A 27,991-nucleotide genomic window follows, 5' to 3' on the forward strand; every position below is an offset into this window, starting at 1 on the left:
TGACATAAAAAAGGAAGTCTTTTTTTATTTGAATGTCTCTTTTATCCTCATAAACCATGTGCACAATGCAAGATCTCTGAACATACTGGAACAGCTTTGTTTTTACCACTCTTTTACTAAACTTTTTCGTACTTGATGAGTCTTTTCTTTCTTTTACCCCTATTTCTGCTTCCCTGTTACTGTGGGTGTGTTTAAGCAGCAGCCTCTTACCCACTGCTGTATCTCACACGAAGGAGAGAGAATGTTTGATAGACCTCCAAATGTTGGCATCTCCCTTGTGAGAAAATGTTTTGACCATGTCTGCCTGCTTGCATAGTCACTGACTGGAAAAGCAATATCGTTCCCAAGATCACAGGAGAAAACATGCCTGGGCCAGGACCATAAAGGCTGAATACTGCCCTGTCCTTAAACTCACTGGCAGGCATAGGTCTATATTACATTTCAAATTGAATTTTTCCATATGAACAATCTTAGTATATGGGTCACATTTTTTTTTTGGTTGATTTAGTTTGATTTCATTTTTTATTGTAGAGACATAAAACACGGAAGACTATATGACTTAAACTGGTCATGAAAGTAATTATATGCCCAAATATCTAAGTTATGAAATAAAATTTCATGTTTTATTGTATTTTGTTTGCTTTTTTTTTTAACATCTTTATTGGAGTGTAATTGCTTTACAATGGTGTGTTAGTTTCTGCTTTATAACAAAGTGAATTAGTTATACATATGTCCCGATATCTCTTCCCTCTTGCATCTTCGTCCCACCCACCCTCCCTATCCCACCCCTCTAGGTGGTCGCAAAGCACCGAGCTGATCTCCCGGTGCTATGTGGCTGCTTCCCACTAGCTGTCTGTTTTACATTTGGTAGTGTATATATGTCCATGCCACTCTCTCACTTTGTCCCAGCGTACCCTTCCCCCTCCCCGTATCCTCAGCTCCATTCTCTAGTAGGTCTGCATCTTTATTCCCATCTTGCCCCTACGTTCTTCATGACCTTTTTTTGTTTTTTTCTTTTAGATTCCATATATATACGTTAGCATACAGTATTTGCTTTTCTCTTTCTGACTTACTTCACTCTGTATGACAGTCTCTAGGTCCATACACCTCACTACAAATAACTCAGTTTCATACCTTTTTATGGCTGAGTAATATTCCACTGTATATATATGCCACATTTTCTTTATCCATTCATCTGTCGATGGACACTTAGGTTGCTTCCATGTCCTGGCTATTGTAAATAGAACTGCAATGAACATTTTGGTACATGACTCTTTTTGAATTATGGTTTTCTCAGGGTATATGCCCAGGAGTGAGATTGCTGGGTCTCATGGTAGTTCTATTTTTAGTTTTTTAAGGAACCTCCATACTGTTCTCCATAGTGGTTGTATCATTTTACATTCCCACCAACAGTGCACGAGGGTTCCCTTTTCTCCACATTTATTGTTTGTAGATTTTTTGATGATGGCCATTCTGACCGGTGTGAGATGGTACCTCATTGTAGTTTTGATTTGCATTTCTCTAATGATTAATGATGTTGAGCATTCTTTCATGGGTTTGCTGGCAATCTGTATATCTTCTTTGGAGAAATGTCTATTTAGGTCTTCTGCCCATTTTTGGACTGGGTTCTTTGGTTTTTGATATTGAGGTGCTTGTAAATTTTGGAGATTAATCCTTTGTCAGTTGCTTCATTTGCAAATATTTTCTCCCATTCTGAGGGTTGTCTTTTCGTCTTTATGGTTTCCTTTTCTGTGTGAAAGCTTTTAAGTTTCATTAGGTCCCATTTGTTTATTTTTGTTTTTATTTCCATGTCTCTAGGAGACGGGTCCAAAAGGATCTTGCTGTGATTTATGTCATAGAGTGTTCTGCCTATGTTTTCCTCTAAGAGTTTGATGGTGTCTGGCCTTACATTCTGTTTCAAGTTTATTTTTGTGTATGGTGTTAGGGAGAGTTCTAATTTCATTCTTTGACATGTAGCTGTCCAGTTTTCCCAGCACCACTTATTGAAGAGGCTGTCTTTTCTCCACTGTATATTCTTGCTTCCTTTATCAAAGATAAGGTGACCATATGTGCGTGGGTTTATCTCTGGGCTTCCTATCCTGTTCCATTGATCTGTAATTCTGTTTGTGTGCCAGTACCATACTGTCTTGATTATTGTAGCTTTGTAGTATAGTCTGAAATCAGGGAGCCTGATTCCTCCAGCTCCATATTTCTTTCTCAAGATTTCTTTGGCTATTCGAGGTCTTTTGTGTTTCCATATAAACTGTGAAATTTTTTGTTCTAGTTCTGTGAAAAATGCCAGTGGTAGTTTGATAGGGATTGCATGAATCTGTAGATTGCTTTGGGTAGTAGAGTCATTTTCACAATGTTGATTCTTCCAATCCAAGAACATGGTATATCTCTCCATCTATTTATATCATCTTTAAATTCTTTCATCAGTGTCTTATAATTTTCTGCATACAGGTCTTTTGTCTCCTTAGGTAAGTTTATTTCTAGATATTTTATTCTTTTTGTTACAATGGTAAATGGGAGTGTTTTCTTAATTTCACTTTCAGATTTTTCATCATTATTTTATAGGAATGCAAGAGACTTCTGTGCATTAATTTTGTATCCTGCTACTTTACCAAATTCATTGATTAGCTCTAGTAGTTTTCTGGTAGCATCTTTAGGATTCTCTACATATAGTATCATGTCATCTGCAAACAGTGACAGCTTTATTTCTTCTTTTCCAATTTGGATTCCTTTTATTTCTTTTTCTTCTCTAATTGCTGTGGCTAAAACTTCCAAAACTACGTTGAATTGCAGTGGTGAGAGTGGGCAACCTTGTCTTGTTCCTGATCTTAGTGGAAATAGTTTCAGGTTTTCACTATTGAGAATGATGTTGAATGTGGGTTTGTCGTACATGGCCTTTATTATGTTGAGGAAAGTTCCCTCTATGCCTACTTTCTGGAGGGTTTTTATCATAAATGGGTGTTGAATTTTGTCGAAAGCTTTCTCTGCATCTATTGAGATGATCATATGCTTTTTCTCCTTCAATTTGTTAATATGGTGTATCACGTTGATTGATTTGCATATATTGAGGAATCCTTGCATTCCAGGGGTAAACCCCCCTTGATCATAATGTATGATACTTTTAATGTGCTTTTGGATTGTGTTTGCTAGTACTTTGTGGAGGATTTTTGCATCTATGTTCATCAGTGATATTGGCCTGTAGTTTTCTTTCTTTGTGACATCTTTGTCTGGATTTGGTGTCAGAGTGATAGTGGCCTCGTAGAATGAGTTTGGGAGTGTTCCTGTCTCTGCTATATTTTGGAAGAGTTTGAGAAGGATAGGTGTTAGGTCTTCTCTAAATATTTGATAGAATTCGCCTATGAAGCCATCTGGTCCTGGGCTTTTGTTCGTTGGAAGATTTTTAATCACAGTTTCAATTTCAGTGCTTGTGATTTGTCTGTTCATATTTTCAATTTCTTCCTGGTTCAGTCTCGGAAGGTTGTGCATTTCTAAGAGTTTGTCCATTTCTTCCAGGTTGTCCATTTTATTGGCATATAGTTGCTTGTAGTAATCCCTCATGATCCTTTGTATTTCTGCAGTCTCACCTGTTACTCCTCCTTTCTCATTTCTAATTCTGTTGATTTGAATCTTCTCCCTTTTTTTCTTGATGAGTCTGGCTAATGGCTTATCAATTTTGTTTATCTTCTCAAAGAACCAGCTTTTAGTTTTATTGATCTTTGCTATCGTTTCCTTCATTTCTTTTATTTCCGATCTGATCTTTATGATTTCTTTCCTTCTGCTAACTTTGGGGGTTTTTTGTTCTTTCTGTAATTGCTTTAGGTGTAAGGTTAGGTTGTTTATTTGAAATGTTTCTTGTTTCTTAAGGTAGGATTGTATTGCTATAAACTTCCCTCTTAGTACTGCTTTTGCTGCATCCCATAGGTTTTGGGTCGTCATGTTTTCATTGTCGTTTGTTTCTAGGTATTTTTTGAATCCTCTTTGATTTCTCCAGTGATCTCTTGGTTATTAAGCAGTGTGTTGTTTAGCTTCCATGTGTTTGTATTTCTTACAGATTTTTTCCTGTAATTGATATCCAGTCTCATAGAGTTGTGGTTAGAAAAGATACTTGATATGATTTCAGTTTTCTTAAATTTACCAAAGCTTGATTTGTGACCCAAGATATGATCTATCCTGGAGAACGTTCCATGAGCACTTGAGAAGAATGTGTATTCTGTTGTTTTTGGATGGAATGTCCTATAAATATCAGTTAAGTCCATCTTGTTTAATGTATCATTTAAAGCTTGTGTTTCCTTATTTATTTTCATTTTGGATGATCTGTCCATTGGTGAAAGTGGGGTGTTAAAGTCCCCTACTATGATTGTGTTACTGTCGATTTCCCCTTTTATGGCTGTTAGCATTTGCCTTATGTATTGAGGTGCTCCTATGTTGGGTGCATAAATATTTACAATTGTTATATCTTCTTCTTGGATTGATCCCTTGATCATTATGTAGTATCCTTTTCTTCTCTTGTAATAGTCTTTGTTTTAAAGTCTATTTTGTCTGATATGAGAATTGCTACTCCAGTTTTCTTTCGATTTCCAGTTGCATGGAATATCTTTTTCCATGCCCTCACTTTCAGTCTGTATGTGTCTCTAGGTCTGAAGTGGGTCTCTTGTAGACAACATATATACGGGTCTTGTTTTTGTATCCATTCAGCCAGTCTGTGTCTTTTGGTTGGAGCATTTAATCCATTTACAGTTAAGGTAATTATCGATATGTTTGTTCCCATTACCATTTTCTTAATTGTTTGGGGTTTATTTTTGTAGGTCTTTTCCTTCTCTTGTGTTTCCTGTCTAGAGAAGTTCCTTTAGCATTTGTTGTAAAGCTGGTTTGGTGGTGCTGAATTCTCTTCGCTTTTGCTTGCCTGTAAAGGTTTTAATTTCTCTGTCTAATCTGAATGAGATCCTTGCTGTGTAGAGTAATCTTAGTTGTACGTTTTTGCCTTTCATCACTTTAAATATGTCCTGCCACTCCCTTCTGGCTTGCAGAGTTTCTGCTGAAAGAGCAGCTGTTAACCTTATGGGGATTCCCTTGTATGTTAGTTGTTGCTTTTCCCTTGCTGTTTTTAATATTTTTTCTTTGTATTTAAGTTTTTGATAGTTTGATTAATATGTGTCTTGGTGTGATTTTCCTTGGATTTATCCTGTATAGGCCTCTCTGTGCTTCCTGGGCTTGATTGACTATTTCCTTTCCCATATTAGGGAAGTTATCAACTATAATCTCTTCAAATATTTTCTCAGTCCCCTTTTTTTTTTCTCTTCTTCTTCTGGAACCCCTATAATTCAAATGTTGTTGTGTTTAATATTGTCCCAGAGGTCTCTGAGACTGTCCTCAGTTCTTTTCATTCTTTTTTCTTTATTCTGCTCTGTGGTAGTTATTTCCACTATTTTATCTACCTGGTCATTTATCTGTTCTTCTGCCTCAGTTATTCTGCTATGGATTCCTTCTAGAGAATTTTTAATTTTATTGTGTTGTTCATCATTGTTTATTTGTTCTTTAGTTCTTCTAGGTCCCTGTTAAACATTTCTTGTATTTTCTCCATTCTGTTTGCAAGATTTTTCATCATCTTTACTATCATTACTCTGAAATCTTTTTCCAGTAGACTGCCTATTTCCTCTTCATTTGTTTGGTTTGGTGGGTTTTTACCTTGCTCCTTCACCTGCTGTGTATTTCTCTGTCTTCTCATTTTGCTTACCTTACTGTGTTTGGGGTCTCCTTTCTGCAGGCTGCAGGTTCGTAGTTCCCATTGTTTTTGCTGTCTGTCCCCAGGGGCTAAGGTTGGTTCTGTGGGTTGTGTAGGCTTCCTGGTGGAGGGGACTAGTGCCTGTGTTCTGGTGGGTGAGGCTGGATCTTGTCTTTCTGGTGTGCAGGACCACATCCGGTGGTGTGTTTCGGGTTGTCTGTTGCCTTATTATGATTTTAGGCAGCCTCTCTGCTAATGGGTGGCATTGTGTTCCTGTCTTGCTAGTTGTTTGGCATAAGGTGTCCAGCACTGTAGCTTGCTGGGCGTTGAGTGGAGCTGGGTCTTAGCACTGAGGTGGAGATCTCAGAGAGAGCTTTTGCCATGTGATATTACGTGGGGCCCGGTGGTCTCTGGTAGACCAATGTCCCAACTTGGCTCTCCCACCTCAGAGGTTCAGGCCTGACACCTGGCTGGAGCACCAAGACTCTGTCAGCCACATGGCCAGGAACGTTGGGAGTTTCTTGCCTTTTGAGAAGTCTGAGGTCTTCTGCCAGTGTTCAGTAGGTGTTCTGTAGGAGCTGTTCCACATGTAGATGTATTTTTGATGTATTTGTGGAGAGGAAGGTGATCTCCACGTCTTACTCCTCCGCCATCTTGAACTTCTCCTATACATATCTTTGCCCTCCATAAATTACGAGCCTGAGAGTTACTGTGTCTGTTTAATGTTGTTTGTTGGGAGGGAATTTGAAATCCTTGATGGATAGTGCTGGTAAGAATTGAGATTCAAACCAGAGGAAGGGGAGAAGGCAGGAATGGGAGGAGTTGACAGGGACCACACCATTCCATGCTTACCAGCTACTAAGCAAAGTCAGCTTCACACACAGAGATCAGGAATCAGTCCTGAGCTCTCCGACCCCCACAGCTTATTGGTTTGTTATATGCCAGAGTAGGAGTTCTCAAACAGCTAGGCCTTAGAATCACCTTGGGCACTTGTGTGAAAATATCAGTGCCCAGACTCTACCCTAAACGTGCTACTCTTTGGGAGATACTCCTTTATATTTGTGAAAGCTCCTTTGTAGGCACAGAGTTACGGAATTTTACTAGAGAATGTTCTTCCAGCCTCATCAAAGGAATAACATATCTACTTCAGGCCCTTTGATCTCAGGCTATAAACTTCCAATTGACCTGACTAAATATGAGTCTATAAGCCATTACACACAGCCATGTGAAACCAACAGGAATCAACTTTCCAACATTCATATTCCCCCCAGAGTTCCCACCTTAGTACTGGACGTGTAGGATATTCTCTATGAATGATTACAATTCGATTGAGACAGAGCTCCCCAAAACTTCATAGATTTGTCAAGGAATAAGATTAGGAAAGGTAGCAAGTAAGAACAGTAAAATAGTAATATGGTGGATGCACAGAAGCCATGCCTAAAAATACGCAGTCAATTTTAGTCATTTACAGTAATTATGTTTATAAATTCACCATGAACACTGAATTAGTGAATTCTAAACCAATGCTCCTAGAGGAAATGCAGGATTAGGTTCTTGAGAGCCTCTGGTCACAAGATTTTCATCAACCAATCAATACATAACCTTGTTTTACGTGTATGTCTGTCTAAAGACACTTAATTTAATACAGTTGAGTCATCAAAATTGAACTCATGTACTGTCACTTGCACCTAAACAAAGCTTAACTAGTACACATACTTTATCTGTGGGACAGGCACCTCAGCCCTCTTGTACTTAGTCACACTAGACAACACTGCAACACTATGCTTAGGGACCATTTTAAACAGCAAAATCACCAACAAAGAGCACAAAAATGTGAAAAACATGGCACTAAATAGATCATAAAAAGGGCACTTGTTTACTGTTTGAGAGCTGAAACAATAAGACGGAGCATGAGAAACATTGCAAGACATTGGGAGGTACTAACATTCCTCCCTCAGCTGGGAATATGTGCATTGGGCAGCTCAGATGTGTCACCACTCTGCGCCAGTGCATGTATTCAACTGTGACAGCACCACACGCGTTGATTTGGGGGTTACAAGTAAATTTTAGTGAGTAGGCAAATTTGCAAATAGGAAATCCACAAATAATGAGGATTAGCTATATTTTGAAACTATTAAAAGTACACAGTCGTTTTATAAAACCTGTAAGTCTTTATAGTAAAGATGAAGAAGGAAAAGGTCAGGCATAGGAAATTGGATCGAAAGTGTAACCTACTATATTCCTAGCATGGCTCATGCATACGACTTTTTTTTTTTTTTTTTTTTTTTTTTTGAGGTACGCAGGCCTCTCACTGTTGTGGCCTCTCCCGTTACGGAGCACAGGCTCAGCGGCCATGGCTCACAGGCCCAGCCGCTCCGCGGCGCGTAGAATCTTCCCGGACTGGGGCACGAACCCGTGTCCCCTGCATCGGCAGGCGGACTCTCAACCACTGCGCCACCAGGGAAGCCCACGACTTTTTTCTTCAGTTCCTTTCTTTGTCTTTGGATGGAATAAAAGGGCCATAACTTCTTTAAGGCAGAGACTGTGTCTCGTTTAAAATTGAATCCCCAGCATCAGACACAAAGCAGGTATTCAGTAAACGTTTACTGAATGAAGGAAGGATCAGGCAAAGGAATAGGAGCAGCTGTACTAAGGTGTGTATTAACCTTCCAAATCAGACCTGACCCTGTCGAACGTCAGCAGTGATGGTGTTGCTCACGGGCAGATGGTCAACAGTGTGCAGAGGGCTGCAGTGGGCTTGGTAAAATTGCCACGTCTCCTTCAGTCTCTCCAGTTTCCTTCCCTTATCGCCCATCACTAGGGAATAGTCCAGTCCCAAAAGAGGCAGTGGGTGACCCAAATGATTCTTTAGTTTGCAGAAATCTTTTTTCAAAAGGGGGAGTGGTGGCATTCTGATGTTTCCTGCCTTCTTGGTTATCTGCCATCAGTTTTCACTCTCCCCAAACCAGCTCACTTAGATCACCAGGAAATAAATGCATGGAAGCAGCACTTATTTAGCAATTTGATGTCGTATACATATGGCACTTGGTGTGACTTGGCATACAGGTCTTACCAGTCCCCAGGTCTGGGGGTAAACCAGTTGTCCATTTCTCTCACTTCTACTCTGGAATTCATCATTGCTAAAGGAAAGCACAGAATTGTGGTGGTTGTCTCTGTGTCTTACTTGTGGTTCCCAGCCTCAGTGAGGCCCGTGGTCTTGATCATCTTTTTGTTCTTCCTGACTGACTCCCTACCCCATGCTTTACAGTGCCTGGTCATGGTAAGGTCCACGTAACCTCTTACTCCAGGCTGACTTTGTCTCCCTGCTTTCTCTGTATTTCTGTTACTTCCCCTTCCTTCTCCAGCTGCTTTCAGATCATAGAAAGAAGTGCCCTCCTTTCTATGGCCGACCTCTCCACTTGTATTTTTGGTCATTTTCCCCTCCCACATTTTTCTAGCCTCACTCAACCAATGATCTGCATCCTCACTCCTCCACCCCTTTGGTGTCTTTATAGTTTATTCATTTAACACATATATATTGAATGCCTGCTGTTTTTCCAGGCACTGTGATAGAATGTTGTCTGGATGGTGTAATGGTGAATTAAACAGAAATAGTCCCTCCACTTACAGAATTTACAGCCTAATGAGTGAAAATAACTGTAATTAATGAGTCATAAAACTAAAACATAAGCAGTGAAAGGACAGTGAAGCGAAGCTGTGAGGCCTTGTGGTGAGAAGTGGATGGGGTGGTTTTTGTAAGGGGGTGGGGGGCAGGAGGATACATTTGAGGCATTAGAAACAGCTTGTGCAGAAGCCCTCAAGTAGCTAGAAGTGCTCATCAGAGAAACTGAAAAACCAGCTGGTCACAGGGGAAGGGATAAGGGATAAAGCACCCGATGGAGGGGAGGGACTGTTTCCAGCAGTTTACAGACCGTGTAAAAAAATCCTCCGTATGCCAGCTTTCTGGGTCATTAACACCCCTGCTTTTTTCTGTTTCCTTAATGTTTGTAACAGTGCGCTTACCTCTCCTGTTTCTCTCTCGTTCTCTGGCTTTGCCTGCCACTGTAATACCAGCCTTCTACAAGCTACATGCTGTATGTCTTTTATTTTTCTCTAGCACTTTTTTCTGGATTATCCTCTACCCCTATCATTTCAAATATTACTTTGGTATTTCAGATGTATCAAAGTCTACATCCGTAACTTCGGCTCCTGTTCTGAATTCCCCAAGTGTATTTCTAACCGCCTACTAGAAATTTCCACGTTCACGAAGGTGTCATTCTGGAATCTCTGGTCCAGTGTGCCCAAAACCAAATCAATTTTTAAAAACCCGATTTTTTTCTTCTCTACTCCAGTGTGTTACGGAATCATCATCTACCTTCACCTTTAAGGACTTCTCTCTTGAAAGAACAGTCAAATATCGGGGGTTTTACAGCATAAAAGTCTGTTTTGGTAGAGTTCTATATGAAATGCAGGGGAGCAAATGGAAGTGGCCCCTGACCCAAGCTTAATGAGGTCAGGAAAGGCTTTCCAGAGGGGTTGATTTCTAAATTGAGTTTTATGGGAGGAAGAGCATTCCAGGCAGACTGAACAAATATGAAGACATGGCACACAGGCCACCACAAATATTTCATCATGGCTGGAGCCTAGGCTGCAAAGTTAAAAAGAGAGAAAGCTGAACCTGAACGAGGAGATGGGATCAAGAAGATCCTTGTATGGCATGTTAAGGAGCTGGATTTGATCCTGAAGATACTGGGGAGCCATTGGAGGATTTAAAACATGGAGGATGGCATGATCAAATCAGTTGTTTCAAAAGCTCATTCTCTAAGCTCTGAGAAGGGGGGAAAAAAAAAAGCAGTGAAATAAGACCAGGAGAGGCGGTTGCAGCAATCCAAGCCAGCCATAATGCGAAAGTAGGGTTTGGTGAGGAAATCCATGTGAAGGAAAAGGAGCAACCTAGGTTTCTAACGTGACCATCAGTGTGTAAAAGCAGAAGGGCACTTCAGCGTAAGTTGCGCTGTGTGTAGCACCTGTGCAGCAGCCAGGGGGCTCGGGAGAGATTTGCTGAGAACTCAGGCTTGCGAGGTAGTTCTGATGAAGATGGATGGTTCCAAGTGTATGTTCAGAAAAACGACCATATTTACAAGATTTGCTGAAAACTAACGATTGCCAAATCATTTTGAAGAAAACTGGAGATCCAGGCTCTGGGTATTGATTTGGAAGTCTTTAGCATAAACATACCTGTCGAATCCATGGGAACAGAGGAGTGTACAGAACTAAAGGGTAGAAGACATTAAGGAGCACCAGCTTTTTTAAAGAGTGCACTGAGGGGGAGGAACCTGGGAAGGAGATTGCTGGAACCAGCCCCCCAGCCCCTACCTGTGGAGGTCTCCACGCTCCCATTCTCCAGTCTTTACTGCACCGTTTACCTGCCTACCAGAGGTACCTTCCTAAAATAGAAATCAAGTTGTGATTTACCAGCTCAGACATCTTAGCTGATGCTGTATTTGTCTTTGAAGTCCAAATCTCTTAGGTTTTAATCTAGCTCTCATCCCTCAGAGATTGAACAGAAGTTCTGACCCACTTTTCCTCATCTCCCAAATCACCCTCCCGAGTATGCTGCCCTGCAGACGCAAAACCTCAAACCTCTGCTTACCCTGTTTTCTCCAGCTGTATAGTTTTTGTGCTACGCCAACTATCAGAAATTCAGTTTATCCCTTAGGAGACAGCTAAATGCTCCCTCTTCTGAGAATCCTTCTCAAAAGCCTCCAGTTGCAATTCAAGGCTTCTGTTCCTTTATATCTGCACATTTTTTTCCTTTATCATAATGTGGATCTCCCTCTGCCTTGTTGGTTGTCTCCATGCCTTCCCCTGTTAGAGTATAAGCTCTCGGAGCCTATAGCTTTGTATCTCCAGGGCACGTAGCGCGGTGCCTTGCCCCTAGAGTGGCTTTCCGTTAAGTATTTATTGTTGTTGTCGTTTTTAATTGGCATAATTAGTATCCCAAACTACAAATCATGAATCAAGATGAAGGCCTTTACTTTTTGTTTTAATATACTTATAGAAACTGCATCTTAATGCAGAGGAATATTTTGTCCTTAAGGAAAAGCATAATTGGAGGATTTAGCGTCAAATACAACTCAAATAATCAACAATAAATTCTAAAATCAAAGAATCAACAGCAAACTTGTATGAATATTTAAAGTCATAAAATTATGCTCCCAGAAACATAATTTTAGCAACAGAGAAAACCTGAAAGAGCTTATCTAGTCGAGTGGTTTGTAAACTCTCTCCTCTGTAGAGCCCTGTTCCTCAGGGCTCTGTGGGGTAGGTCTGGGGAGGCCAGGTTTGCCAGACCACCAAACCTAGCTTCACCTAGAGAAATTCTACTTTTCAGTGTTTGTATGTGAGGCTTTCAAACAAAATTGTATTGAAAACTAGTTTTGCTTTTAAACCAGTTTGAAAAACAGGATTGTAACCTTCAGGCTACTTCTGTAATCTTGCTGACTCTGGGCCTCCATTTCCTCATCTGTAAAATATAAGAATGGTGCTATGATAGTTCATGCTTTTATTCTGAGCACCTCCTGTACATTTTCAAGTAAGAAAAACAGACCTCAAGAGAAGTTAAGTGGCTTACTGAGGCCATAGAGAGTTAATGGCAGAATCAGGATTAGAATTTAACCGACGGCCCTCGTTGTTGGGTTTTTTTCTTTTAAATAAAAATTCCTACAAAGTGGATATAAAACAATTGCAGATATTAATTCTTTGGAAAAGGTAGATATCAGGAGGTATATAAATAGCTTTAAAAATAGAGTTCTAGTATATCATAAATTTGCCTTATTTAAAGCTGGTGTGCTGCTGCAACAAACATAGATTGAACATTTACTTAATTTTACATTCATGCTTCAAGTTTATAGAAATATTTGGGGGAGTTGTTTGCATGGCCCATTTCTCTTTTCCAAAGTTATTTATGAGTTGTTTCTTCTTGGTAAATCTCCATGTAATCACTGGAGGCACTGAAAATCATTCCATTAATCATTCCTTTCACGTTTGTCTCACTGCATCTAAACTTAAAAATATCACTATGAAGTTGTGAGGGTTTGGGAAGCAAGAGTCTCCGGATTCTGATCCTTTCATTCAACTCCTTTGCTTTGCTCATCTTCCTCTCTCTATCCCCTCCTCTCCAAATCAAGGGTATCCATGAAGAGGAAATGAAGTTCACAAAACAGCTGAGAGGTGTGTGGGGACAAGAGGGCAAGAAGGGCAATCATACTCCTTGGCCTTGATGGGGGGTGAGGGTGCTTATGGGCTGATTGTCTCATAGCCTTGGGCTTTTTTGTTTAAAGATAAAGTGAAACAAAACAGCTCACAGAGACACCTCCTTCTTCCCTCTCCTTCTGCCTCCATACCCATATGGCGCGCTGCTGCTGAGACCAAGGAATGAGTGAGTAAAGGTGTTGAGAAGTGAAGTATTGGTCCTAAAGAAATAAGTGGTGTCCTTTTATAAATCAGTGTCAAGACTTTGTAATGTGGATCTCCTACTAATTTGTGATTCATAGCATTTGAACATAGGTTAAGCCAACCTTTGCATCATGAAAAAGGACTTGGATATGCCCGCTACAGTAATGCAGTAATACAGTAGGAAACAGGGCAGGAACCATGTTTAACCTGCTTAAGACATCACAGCACCCATTTCATATGAAGAGACTACTAGAAGCAGGTTTGGTAAGACCTGCACGTAGTAATATGTTGTTACTCATTAGTCAGGGTCACAACAAGAAAGGAAAAGTAACGCTGACGTAACAGTGATGTATAATTCAGTCTGACTTCCCTTCCCTCAACCTCTGGAGTAGACTTATATTCTGATTAGAGCCATTATGTTGGGTTTTTTTAATCCAGTAGTTTTACATTTCATATACAGTTGGCCTTCCTTATCCACAGGCTACACATCTAAAGAGTCAACCAAACAGGCATCGAAATTATTTGGAAAAAAAATTCCAGAAAGTTTCAAAAAGCAGAGCTTGAATTTGCCATGCTGGCAACTATTTACATAGCATTTACATTGTATTTACAACTATTAGCATAGCGTTTACATCGTATTAGGTATTATAAGTAATCTAGAGATGATTTAAAGTATACAAGAGGTTGTTAGGTTATATACAAATACTACACCATTATATGAGGCACTTTAGCATCTGCAGATTTTGGTATCTGTGCAGGTGGGAGTGTCCTGGAACCAATCCCCCTTGGATACTGAGGGCCAACTGTACATACATGTATTTAAGGTAAGATGTTGCTCTTGCCTTGGGCAAAGAGAGAGAAGTAATACTTAGACCATGTAAAAGAAGCATCTGACCTTTAATCTGTTGGCTGTGTTTGGAATTTATTTCATAAGTCTGGGGAAAAAACTGAAGAAATTCAGTTACAGTTGATGCTCTCTGAGAGGTTTTGATGGTTTTCTTTTGCTCTATGGGTTTGAGGGCAGGTAGACTATTCTGCAGTCTGCATTAGTCCTTGAATTTAAATTTTCTATGTGTTTGTACTTTTTTCCCCAAACACATTTTAACTGAGTCAGATCATCTTCAAATAGTTGAGAAAAATCCGAGATTGGTTCTTTTGTTGTTCTTTGAAATAGGCTCACTTACTACCACATTCAGGTTTTGCCACTAAGTCTCCTTGCCCTTTAACTGTTGTTTTCATTACATGCTTGATTTAAAGGTCTATAGCCGGCAATAATATTACATAATTATGGTCCAGAAAAGTACAAAATCCTCTTGAAATCTTTATGATAAGAAAAGTAATACTTGTTTAAAGGGACTTAGTGCCAAATCTTGCTGAAATCTGATTGTGAAGGAGGAAATCCAAAAAGGCAAACAAGTTTCAGTAGAGATAAGACTGGGAAAGCAGTAGTTACTCAAAGAAGTTAAGACTGAAAGAGATAGTTGTACTCCTTGTCTTTCAGTTCATTTTGGCTTTTTGTTTTCTGGGGTTTTAAAATTTTAATTAGGTAGATATGGTGTATCTCTTTCATTTGTATGTAATTCAAAACTTTAACATAGTAGTGATTTATATTTTCTATGTGAATTTTAAGTAGATCCTTCCCATAACATGTAATTATCTGTAAAAAAAAAAAAATTGCAAGTCTGTCTTATAGCAAGATTAAGTTGATTTCTAAACTACTGTCTCATATCAACCACCATTTTCCACAGTATCCTTTCATTTGGAATTAATGTTCAAACTCTAGAGGAACCGTCTAACACTCAGAGTATAATCTGGCACCGCTGAAAGTGCTTATTTGATTTTCTTATGGAGGTGCCATTAATAAAACAGACATACTAAGCAAATTTTGTAGAAGATTTAAAGAGCTTGCAGATTCAAAATTTTACACATAGTTCAGTGAGTAACACCATGAAAATACAGTGTACTGACAGGATTACAAAGGAAAGATGCAGTGTTGAAAGGTAAATTTAGAACTTAAGTAATATAACATAGTATTACCGAATTAATTTAGGCTGACTCACAACTGACTCTTTTTGCCACACACCTGAAAGCTCACTTTCTTTATGAAGAGCGCTTAACCAATCTGGAGAGCTGTTTCCTTGGTTTTCCATGGGCGTGAATAGACACTTGTGATAGACATGCCGATAGACACTTGTGTTCAGAACAGGCATGCTCTCTCCTCATTCATCTAGTTGGTGGGTTTTCAGCGTGTGAATATTGCCTGTGTTGCCTTCTGTGATTTGTGATTTACTCTTTGTTCTTCTTTCACAGCAGTCATTCAAGTCCCAGGATTTCAGACCGGGCTCAGAGTCTATGACACAGTAAGCAGCTTTTCCTCCTAAATAATTTGCAGTGATAAATAGTTGTGTTTTTTTTGTTTTTTTTTTTTAAGGACAATTTATCCATTTCCCTCTTCATAATACCACACTAAAAAAAATTATGAAATGCCTATTTCGAGGCATTAAAGAAAAAAAGCTAATACCCAAAACATTATCATTGTATATGTCTTAGAAATGCCTAAGGTAGATGAGCAAGTTTTGAAATATTTATTTTAAAAGATCTCTAGGAAGTTTTTGTATTTTTTTGATACTTGCTATATTACTTAATAACATAAATAGAAAACCTCAAAAAAAAACACCGAAAACCTTTGCAAAGCACTTCTCAATTTTTATCATTGCAGATGAGTTTGTACATAATCTGAAGCCCTGACTTCATATTCACACGTCACTAGCAAACTATCACATGAGTGTAACAACCTTGAACAGCTCAGGTGTCTGCTGTGCCCTCTCATCCCACCGCCACTGTCCCCACATTGGGTGCATGCCTACACACATGTGCACACAGAGAATCCCTGCTGAATGTCCTTCAGGAAAATATTGCGTTGGCCAAAAAGTTCAGGGGTTTCCATAATGTCTTACAGAAAAACCCGAATGAACTTTTGGGCCAACCCAATATTTATTCGTTAACCCTGCTATGCACTTTGACATTTAGAATATGTCTCTTCCAGGTCAGAAATTCCGATTTACATGACACTCTAATTTACAGGCATTATCAGATAAAACCGTGCATTATTTTATAATATTTCATTCTACAGATGAAAGACAAATAGAATTTTTAAATGGTATTTTTAAGAGTCACAGAATCATGACCTAGAAGATCCCTTAGAAATTCTACATTCCCTCTGTTTTACATTCAGGAAAACTAAGAGGAAAGACCTTGTGCAAATGTCACAAGGCACATTTATGTCAGCGCTTGAACCAAGCAAGACCTAAGTTTCCTGATTCTCAGACTACCAGGGTGTGTGTGTGTTTGTTTTTTATACTATATTCAGAGTTATTAGGCTCCTTGGTAAGATGTCATCTTTTTGTAAGTTTAAAAAATCTTTCTTTTTGAGAGATAAAATTATATTGATGATTATGTGATTATATATAGCCCTGTATTACATCAGAGCACAGTCACTCACATTATCACATTTGAGTCTCCCCATTTCCTTGCAGACCACTGCTCTGACCCCTCTTTTGCACGTGGAGAACCATGATCTGAGGGAGGTAGTAAGAGGCAGACCCAGTGCCAGAACACAGATCCTGTGTTTCCCAATCTGCTGTTCTTTCCATGCTTTCTCTCTGCCTATCACACGACACAAATACACATCCCAGGTCTTTCAGTTTTTTGTTTTTGTTATATCTGCCAGGTATGTTTTCAGTTCCGATCTCTGAACAATTGAAATTTTACATAATAATTGATCACATAATAACTGGCTCTGAGGAGTATACTCAGTGACAGATCACCCACGTAAAAAAATACGCTGGATCAGTGAGGACAAACTCCGTTTCAACAATCAAAAATGACCGTATTTTAATACATTATGGGAACAGTCCTCTCTATGAACATTTTAATAAAATTTTTTAGAACTTTTATCTAATATGTGAATGAAAGGTTCTGTAGTCACTCTGACTACTTTGGATACGTATTTTCAGGTGACAGAGAGATCCACATAATGCTCTCCAGATTAAAATTCAAAAAAGCCTCAAAAACCATCCCAGCTTGTTTCTAAGGCTGTCAGGGTAGCTTGGCTTCTCTTTTTGAACATAGAGCGCTTAAGAAACTTCTGAAAATAAATTTTCATGAGAAGTTCAGATATGTCTAAATGCTCAAGTTCATCTAAAGCCTTTGGGCTTTCCCTGTACTCATAATTTCTTAGAAGTAAGGATGAATTAAGATACATTTCTCATGACTTAAGAACTGTAGGCAAGTTGAAGGTGGAAATACTATAGCCCAGTATGTCATTTCTTTATTTCTCTAATTTACTTAAATGAGTCCATTGTACCCAAGTAAATGGATAGAGGCTAATTTTTTTGTTTCTTTGCAGCCTTGCCATTCAGTTATTAACATCTGCTCATTAGTTGGTTGACCAAACTTTGTAAATGAGCCACATAGGACTGCCTCTCACCACTTTCCACTTGAATTTCTTGTCTCATTTATACTTTTTAATTTTTTTCAGAAATGTCAATCACTTCTGTGCAAACAGTTTTTACACATTTTAATAAAGCTACACTCTCTTATCTTAAAAAGATACCAAGAAGAAACTTCTATAGGTTAATTTAAAGGCATTTTCTTGAAAGTCTTAAACTTTTACCTTTTATATCTCATGCCCCTATGATGTTATGATCTGCTGCCCAAGTCAGAGTTTGTAACGAAGCTTCCACAAATATGTTATAATCCATTAGTATTAGTATTAGTGTTCCCTAGTTACTAATATATTTTATCTTGAGTTTGTTGGGTTTTTTTTTTTAAACATAGAATGTTTTATTTCATTAACAGGTTTGGTCAGAGAGAAGTTAGTTCAGATGGTCAATAATATTAAAGGCCTTTATTTGTGAACACTCATATGTGAACTGAATGAATGAATGAATGCAATCTCTTCTTAATGTAGTGCAGCCATAAGTGTTAACTCCAAGTATCCGATCTCTCCTCCACTATATATTTTTCCATCTTTATAATAATCCTATTCCAGACTTCTTCAATTTCTTCTTCTTTTCATGAGAAGAAATTAGTTTACCTTTTTCCCCTAAAATACCCTACTACTTGCAACTTTTTTTTAAAATTTCTTCTTTTGATTATTCACTTTTCAGCCTTTTTCTCCTCCTCCCATTCCCCGCCCTTTCTGAAATCAGAATTATCCATTGTCAGGAGTGTGACATCACAGAGTTCCTTATATATTCTAAATATGTTCTTTATCAGATACATGATTTGCCGATATTTTCTCCCGGTCTCTGTTACGCCTTTTCATTCTTTTAACAGTAGCTTTTGAAAAGCAAACTTTTTTTTATTTTGATGAAGTCCAATTTGTCAATTTTTTTCTTTTATATGTCATGCTTTAGTATAGTATCTAAGAAACCTTTGCCAAAGTTACAAAGGTTTTCTCCTATGTTTTCTTGTAAAAGTTTTATAATTCAAATTGGTTTCATATTTAAGTCTATGATCTGTTTTGTGTTCATTTTTGTATATGATGTGAGGTTTGGATCAGAGGATTCTGTTTTGTTTTGTTTGCATTTGGATATCCAGTTGTTCTAGCATCATTTGTTGAAAAAATAGCCATGTCTCAACTGAATGGTCTTTACACCTTCATTGAAAATCAGTTGTCATTATAAGGGTAGGTCTGTTTCTGGACATATTCTTATCCATTGATCTACTTCTGTCTTTACACCAGTAACACACGGTCTTGATTACTGTAGTTTTATAATATGTCTTGGAATCAGGTATTATTGGTCCTCCAGTCTTGTCCTTTTTTAAAGTCGGTTTAACTATTCAGGGTCCTTTGTATGTCCTCATCAATTTAGAATAAGTTTTTCAGTTTCCACAACATAGGCTTCTGGAATCCCAACTTGTATTGCCTTGAATCCAAAGATAAGTTTGGGGAGAACTGACATGTCGACAATATTCAGTCATCTGCCTCATTAACATGAAATATTTCTCCATTTATTTAGGCCTTCTTCAATTTCTCTCAACACTGATTGTTAGTTTTCAGCGTATAAGTCCTGCACATACTTGGCTGATTTATTCCTGTATATCTCATTGGTAAATGGTACTATTTTTCAATTTCAATTTGCAATTGTTTGTTGCTAATTTATGGGAATACTACTGATTGTTGTATGTTGATCTTGTATCATGCTACCTTACTAAACTATCTTGTTAGTTTTAATAACTTTTTGGTAGACTTCACCAGGTTTTCTATATAGACAGTCATACATATAAAAGCCAGTTTAGCTTCTTCTTTTCCAATCTGGATGCCTTTCCTCCCTCCCTCCTTACTGCACTGGCTAGAACCTCCAGTACAATGTTGAATAGAAGTGATGAGAGTATATATTCTTATCTTCTTTTGTCCTGAAGGGAAGTGAGTAGGAAAGCATTCAGTCTTTCACCACTAAGTACATCATCATAGGTTTTTTAATAAATGCCCTTTATTCCTTCATTTCCTAGTTTGCTGAGAGTTTGTATCAGGAATGGATGTTGGATTTTTGTCAAATGCTTGTTCTGCACCTACTAAGATAATCATATGATTTTTCTTTTTAAATGTGCTAATATGGTAAATTACATTGGTTTTCAAATGTTAAACCAACTTTTCATTCTTTGAATAAACCCCACTTTGTCATGGCGTGTTATCCTTTTTATAAATTGGTGGACGTGATTTGCTAAAATTTTATTTAGAGTTGTTTGTATTTTGTTCAAGAGAAATATGGGTCTGTAGTTTTATTTTCTTGTACTGTCTTAGTCTGGTTTTGCTATCAGAGTAAGCTGGCTTCATGGAATGCCATTCTTAAGAAGAATTCTCTCCTCTTCAGTTTTCTGGAAGAGTCTGTGAGGATATGATATTACTTTTTCCTTTTGTAATTTCTATTTATTTATTGTTATTCTCTATTTGATGAGCTGTTGTTCCCATACTTGCCGTTAGTTAAGTATGTTTTTCTTGCGTTCTTTGAATGTATTTATAATAGTGGATTTCAAGTCTTTGTCTAGAAAGTCCGATGTCTGGGCTTCCTAAGGGACCATTTCAGTTGATTGCTTTTTCCCTTGTATGGTGCGTACTTTCTTGTTTCTTTGCATGTCTTGTAACCTTTTATTGAAAACTGGATATTTTGAATGCTATAATGTGACAACTCTGGAAATTAGATTTTTCCCCCTCCCCGGGGTTTGTTGTTGTTGCTACTTATTGTAGTTGTTCGTTGCTTGTTAACGTCTCTGAACAAATTCTTTAATTCTTTAGTTGTAATGTGTTTGTCCACAGGAGTCTTTGCTCAGTTAGATTAGTGATCAGCTAATAATTGGAAACCGATTTCCTTAAACACCTGGAACCAGTAGGTCCCCCAGTCTTACCAGGTAGGGGCTCTGTGTGTGCTGTGCACACCTTCAACACCCAGCCAGGCAGTTGACACCTCTGTCTTAGCCTTCACTTCCTGTTAGCATAGAGTGTTAAGGTCAGCCAGCGGTGAGGGCTTAAGGCCTTCTCAGGTCTTTCCTGTGCATGCACACAGCCCTACACATGTGTAAGACCTTCTAGACTCCCAGGACTAAGTCTGAGCTTTTCAAAACCCTCATGGACAGCTTATTCCCCCAGCTTTTCCTTTGAAGTTTTTAGTCTGTTGTTTGCCTACTGTTATCCACCACTCATGCAGCCCTGAAGTTAATTGTAATTGCCTCCCAGGGAAAAGGCAAGCTCTAAGATAAGTCAAATGCAGACAGCCTTACAAGTGGTATCTTCCAGGAAACCACCAAACAGGTCAGATAATGACAATTCCTTGGGAATGAGGATTTGAAAGAGCTCCAGCCCTGTTCTGCTCCTTCCAGTGGATGCCAGGTTGCTGGCTTTCACCATAAACGCAGGCTCTTCTTTTTCAAGGTACCCACAGAGCCAGACAGTGGGGATGGGATAAGGTAAGTTAAAATGCCACAAAGCTCACTGTTCTTACCAAGTGTCAACCATTCTTCTTGAATAAACATTCTCCAGGTTACTACAAGCTATTGGCTAATTTCCAGAATCTAAAAAAGTTGATTCTAACTATACTTGCCAGTTTTCTCATAGCCTATTTGGAGCAGAAATTTTTCAGAAGTCCTTATACCACCGTTTTTACTGATGTCACTCTATTTCTTCTTCAGATGTTGTGTAGACTCACCAGTAAAGCTACATGGGCCTGAAGTATTCTTTTATGGAAGATTTTTAACTACAAGTTCAATTTGTTTAATAGAAGTAGAGCCATTAAAGTTATTTCTTCTTATATAGGCATTGATAATTTGTATCTTTCAAGGAACTTGTCCATTTCATCCAAGTGGTTGAATTTGTTGACATAAAGTTGTTCATAATATTCCCCCATTATCTTTTTAATATTGAAAGAATCTGTAATAATGTTGCCTCTTTAATTCCTAGTGTTGATCATTTATTTCTTTACTCTGTTTTCCTCAGTCAGCCTGGCAAATGGTTTATCAATTTTATTGAAAAGAACAGCTTTGTTTTGTTGATTTCTCTTTATTGTTTATTTATTTTGTTTCATTGATTTCCACTCTGATCTTTATTTCTGCTTCTTTGGGGTTTAATTTGTGCTTCTTTTTCTAGATTTGTTAGGTGGGACTCGAACTGTGTTTAATCTAGGGCTAATTATTCCTCACTACTGATACAAATCCCTTTTGGGTATTCTACCCAATGCGTTCTGAGTTTTGAGGTTTTCCATCCTGGCTGATGGGAATAGGTACTGTCCCTGGCCTCGGGAGATTTCCTCCGCTGTATATTCTCACCTGTACTCTGCTGAATACTTGAAGAGAACCTTTGCAAGTCTCCAAGTTCTTTCACTCTGAAGCTGTCTCCTCTCTGGTAGTCTGTGAACTATAGCCTACCTGGTCTCCTCAGACTCCTAGCACTCACTCAGGGAGCCCACCAGGCTCCACACAGTCCCCATCCCCCTGTGCTGTGGCCTGGAAGCTCTCAAGGCAGTAAGCTGGGCAGTCATAGGGCTCATCTCATTTATTTTCCATTTCTTGGGTATCACTTTCCTTTGTTGCTTAGGATTCAGTGTCTTGAAAATTATTTCATATGTTTTGCCCAATTTTTTTGGTTGTTTTAGGTGAGCAGTAAATCTGGTCCCTGTTACTTATTCTTGGATGCAAGCAAAAGTCCAGATGTTGTATTTTTCAGGGTAGCTTTCTGTTAGATCATATGTACATTATGAGAAAGAAAAGGTGGAGAGGATCACACGGTCTGATTTTCCCACAGTGATCAGGGAAAGCCAAAGATGTAAGATAGCATTTAAGTCTTAAAAACCATGTAGAGACAGTGTGAACAAAAAGAAAAGGACCTAGAAGTCAGAAGTATGGCAGGAGCTAAGGCACAATTGCATGAAAGTGCCTGGAATACCCTGAGACTAGCAGGGTACTCTACAGGGTGGGGGAATGCACAGACCAAAAATATATATATATATATTTTAAATTGGGCCTGCCAGCAAGATACAGTCCAGGTCCACTGTGTCTGTAATCTTACCAGTTGCCCAAATACAAAGATTTCACATAAATGTAGATTTCTTATTTCTTCTGAAGTTCTGGACCACAGTTCCACATTCTTTGCTGGCTTCCATCCACTGGAGCTGAGTTAGTGGTCTCCTCCCTAAGATGAGTCATCCACTCTCCAGTTTACCAGGGTCCTGCTGTATTATTCCTGCCTTGCTTTCCTCGCTCTCCTTGTCACCCTGGCATCCACAGACATTTGAATTTTTACTTTAATGCTAAGCTGTAGGTTCCCTGGAGATAGGCAGTAAGTTATCGATGCTTTTTGCTTCAGAACTCAACTTTTCCTTTCTCTCTCATCATTTTCCTCCTTTCTAGACGTACTTTATTTGTTCTTTCATCTTTGTGGCTTCTGAGCCTTTTCCTTCTCAGTCATCTGACTTCATTTTACTTACTTAGACATCTCCATATTAGTCTTCTCGGGCTGCTGTAACAGTACCACCAACTGGGTGGCTTAAACAATGTAAATATTATTTTCATAGTTCTGGAGCCTGGAAATTCAAGATCAAGGTTCCAGCAGGGCTGGTTTCTGGTGAGGCCTCTCTTCCTGCCTTGCAGGTGGCCAGCTTCTTGCTGTGTCCTCACATGGCCTTTCCTCTGTGCATGTGTGGAGAGAAAGAGCTCTCTGGTGTCTCTTCCTCTTCTTATAAGGACACCAGTCCTGTAGCTTAGGGTCTCACCCTTATGACCTCCTTTAATTTTAATTACCTCCATAAAGACCCGATCTCTAGATATATTCACTTTGGGGGTTAGGGCTTCAGCCTGTGAAAGAATACAATTCAGTCCACAGCAGTCACTGTTCAGTCCTCTTATTGCCTGATTTTGAAATTCTTGTACCTTTTTCAAGCTCTGTTGTGATGTCTCCCACCATTCCTAGACATCCTAGAAAGGGGACACTGCCTTCCATTCTCTGAATTTCCCTTCTTTCATTGTTTTTGTATTTTCTTTTTTCTAACATAACTTGAATTACTAAACACTCATCCACAAAATATTTGTTTTCTATGTTACTGTTACACCATTTGAAAAGCTGCATTCCCCATCTCACAGGTCAGGATATCACTGTTTTCTTATGCATAAACTTCACCCCTTCTTTCACCCCTTCACCCCTTCTTTGTCAGTAAGGAATCTCCTGCTCTTTTACACACACACACACACACACACACACACACACACTTTCTTCTATTTAATTTGATAAAATCTTCCTGGTTTTTCCCAGGCAGCTAATGTTTTTCTGAAAGAAGTAAAATTTATTTTATTCTTGTCCCTTGATACAGTAAAAAGGAGCCAAACCAACTAAGGTTTATTGTCTCTACGTTATTTTCAGTGACTCCCTGCTGCCCACCCACATATATAATCGCTCATATCATCTGTCGAATATTTTTCTCTCAGATCCTCCCCTTTATCTCCCCTTTTTATTCCCACTGCCACTTCCCTAAGTCCGAGCCCCATCTGAGCTATTGCATCAGCTTTCTCACTGGCTCCTTGTGTCCAATCTTCCCCTCCTGCAGTTCTGAGGTGGGCAGAGAACAGAGCCTTGAGGACCACAGACACATCATGGATGTGCAGGGGAAGAAGAACGAGCAAACTGGCCGGAAAGTCACCCTCATAGAGGTAAGAGGAAACCAGGAGACAGTCATGTCACGGAGTCAACAGGAAGGTTTAGGAAAGGCATTGTCAACAAGGACAAGTATCAAAGACAGCAGAAGTAATATAAGGGCTGAAAAATGCCTTTGGGATTTGCAACCAAGAGGCTGTTTGTGACCTGGGAGAAGATGGTTTTGAATGGAGGGTCCTGGAAGCATGAGTCAGATTGTCTCCAGCCCGTAGAGAGAAGGCCCGTCAGGAGAGGCTGCTTCTCCCAGAAGTTGGACTTCAAAAGAAAGAAAAAGCTGTGCAGAAACTAGTGGAAAACACAGGATGTAAGGAAGATCTTTATACAGGAGAGAATGACAGGAATATTTATAACCCCAGAGCAAAGAGCCCCTTGAGAAGAGCCAGTCAAGGTGTAGGATAAGGAGAATAATTAAAAGAGTAGAATTTGAAACAAGAAGGTGGCGCTACTTTCTCCACTGAGACAGGCAAGTGAGACAAAATGAGTTTGAATGATGATGTTTTCTGGTGAGAGATAAAGTATAAGAAGGACAGGAAAAGACTTTCTAAAGAAGGCGGCCTCCGTTTTCTCTATTACTAGAAGTGAAGTTTGTCTGCTGACAGTGAAAATGTTAAGCTCTATCACGTACACTTTTATGAAATTGATACTTAATGAGAATTAGATTCAAATTTTTCATAAGTATTTTTAGATTTGGATGGCAAAAAATAAAATCTCATTATACAGAAAGTTTATAAATCAATAGTTTTATAATCATGGGTGTTAAGGAATGACTTTTTATCACTGATACCAAAATCGGAAAACATATTTTGAAACAGATTTTTAGCTCTAAATAATAGAAACTTTAAAATCATTTATGTCAGAGAGAAAAAAATGCCATAAGCAGAATCTAAAAACAACCAATAAGCTGGGATCAGGAAGAATTTCACAAAACATGTGACAGACGAAGCGTTAATACCCTTAACTTATAAAAAGCTCTAAAAAGTCAAAAGGGAAAAGAAGTATATCAGTAGGAGAACTGGCAAACGGGGTGCACAGGACGTTCTTAAAGGGATATATGTGTGTGTATATATATATATATATATATATATATATAAAAAACAGTGAACATACGAAAAATGTCCAATTACAGTGATCGAATTAATAGAAATTAAAACAATAAATGAGATGGTATTTTTCCCTCAGAAAATGGCAGCAGGCTTCAAACTGATACAACCTTGTGTTGATGAGAGTATGGGGAGGTGGGTTTCCTCATATGCTGCTGATAATAGTATATATTAAAACAATCCTTTGTGGAGTATAGCTTGGTAATACTTGTTTATTTTAAGCTTTCAAATTGTTCATGTCTTTTGACCTGAATATTCTACTTCCAGGAATTTACTGTAGGAAAATGTTTAAGTATACATGCGGAGTTTCAGTTAAAAGGCTACTCCTTCAAGCAGTGTTTTAAAAATAGAAGGAAAAAAAATTCAATTACTATGAATAAAGGATTGATTAACTTACTTTTTAAAAATTTATTTATTATCATTTTTTTTTTGGCTGCGTTGAGTCTTTGTTGCTGCGTGCAAGGCTTTCTCTAGTTGTGGCGAGCGGGGGCTACTCTCCGTTGTGGTACGCGGGCTTCTCATTGCAGTGGCTTCTCTTGTTGCGGAGCACGGGCTCTAGGCATCCGGGCTTCGTTAGTTGTGGCATGAGGGCTCAGTAGTTGTGGCTTGCGGGCTCTAGAGCGCAGGTTCAGTAGTTGTGGCGCACGGGCTTAGTTGCTTCACGACATGTGGGATCTTCCTGAACCAGAGCTCAAACCCGTGTCCCCTGCATTGGCAGGCGGAGTCTTAACCACTGTGCCACGAGGGAAGCCCAGGATTGATTAAATTATGAAGCATTTATGTAATAGAACACCATGTGAGAACACCATGTGACTATTTCAAATAGTGAAAATATTATAGGAGTATGTTCATAGATGTGGAAGGAATGATGAAAAATTTTTAAGTTAAAAGAGGATGATTATAAAATAGTTTTTATATAACATATGCATAAAATATGGAACAATATACATCAATAAATGTCAGTAGTTATCACTAAGTGGTGGAATTATAGTGATTTTTTTTCCTTCATTTTACTGTGTGTATTTTCTAATTTTTCTACTCAGCATATATTGATATATATATATACACTTGATCATTTCTTTTTTTTCTTTGCTTTTTGTTTTTTTATTTATTTTTTATACAACAGATTCTTATTACGTATCTATTTTATACATATTAGTGTATATATGGCAATCTCAATCTCCCAATTCATCCCACCACTGCCCCCCGCATTCCCCCCTTGGTGTCCACACGTTTGTTCTCCACATCTGTGTCTCTATTTCTACCTTGCAAACCAGTTCATTGTACCATTTTTCTAGATTTCACATATATGCGTTAATATACGGTATTTGTTTTTCTCTAACTTCACTCTGTATGACAGTCTCTAGGTCCATCCACGTCTCTACAAATGACCCAATTTCGTTTCTTTTTATGGCTGAGTAATATTCCTTTGTATATATGTACCACATCTTCTTTATCTATTCGTCTGCCGATGGGCATTTAGGTTGCTTCCATGACTTGGCTATTGTAGATAGTGCTGCAATGAACTTTGGGGTGCATATGTCTTTTCGAATTATGGTTTTCTCTGGGTATATGCCCAGTAGTGCGATTGCTGGATCATATGGTAATTCTATTTTTAGTTTTTTAAGAAACCTGCATGCTGTTCTCCATAGTGGCTGTATCAATTTACATTCCCATCAACAGTGCAAGAAGCTTCCCTTTTCTCCACACCCTCTCCAGCATTTGTTGTTTGTAAATTTTCTGATGATGCCCATGCTAACCGGTGTGAGGTGATACTTCACTGTAGTTTTGATTTGCATTTCTCTAATAATTAGTGATGTTGAGCAGCTTTTCATGTGCCTCTTGGCCATCTGTATGTCTTCTTTGGAGAAATGTCTATTTAGGTCTTCTCTCCGTTTTTTGATTGTTGTTTGTTTTTTTAATACTGAGCTGCATGAGCTGTTCATATATTTTGGAGATTAATCCTTTGTTGATTCGTTTGCAAATATTTTCTCCCATTCTGAGGGTTGTCTTTTCGTCTTGTTTATACTTTCCTTTGCTGTGTAAAAGCTTTTAAGTTTCATTAGGCCCCATTTGTTTCTTTTTTTTTTAAATTTACATTACTCTAGGAGGTGGGTCAAAAAAGATCTTGCTGTGACTTATGTCAAAGAGTGTTATTCCTGTATTTTCCTCTAAAAGTTTTGTAGTATCTGGTCTTACATTTAGGTCTTTAATCCACTTTGAGATTATTTTTGTATATACAGTTAGGGATTGTTCTAATTTCATTCTTTTACATGTAGCTGTCCAGATTTCCCAGCACCACTTGTTGAAGAGACTGTCTTTTCTCCATTGTATATCCTTGGCTCCTTTGTCATAGATTAGTTGACCATAGGTGTGTGGGTTTATCTCTGGGTTTTCTATCCTGTTCCATTGATGTATATTTCTGTTTTTTTGCCAGTACCATACTGTCTTGATTACTGTAGCTTTGTAGTATAATCTGAAGTCAGAGAGTCTGAT

The 27,991-nt window shown here is 38.5% G+C and overlaps 1 protein-coding gene across 3 annotated transcripts in view; it reads left to right on the forward strand.

The window, feature by feature from the left end:
- AHI1 (Abelson helper integration site 1) overlaps positions 1-27,991 on the forward strand; it is a 215,619-nt gene that overhangs the window by 167,590 nt on the left and 20,038 nt on the right. For 2 of the 3 annotated variants that reach the window (XM_027085763.1, XM_027085784.1), the window contains 2 exons: positions 15,503-15,552; positions 24,289-24,391. In XM_027085763.1, the coding sequence (XP_026941564.1) occupies positions 15,503-15,552; positions 24,289-24,391 (153 nt within the window). The remainder of the gene's footprint in view (positions 1-15,502; positions 15,553-24,288; positions 24,392-27,991) is intronic. The other variant, XM_027085773.1, reaches the window with a different exon arrangement.

This window comes from Aethalodelphis obliquidens, unplaced genomic scaffold, assembly GCF_003676395.1.
Source record: "Aethalodelphis obliquidens isolate GAN/ISIS:26980383/991018 unplaced genomic scaffold, ASM367639v1 scaffold3, whole genome shotgun sequence".
In the NCBI taxonomy this organism is placed as follows: domain Eukaryota; kingdom Metazoa; phylum Chordata; class Mammalia; order Artiodactyla; family Delphinidae; genus Aethalodelphis; species Aethalodelphis obliquidens.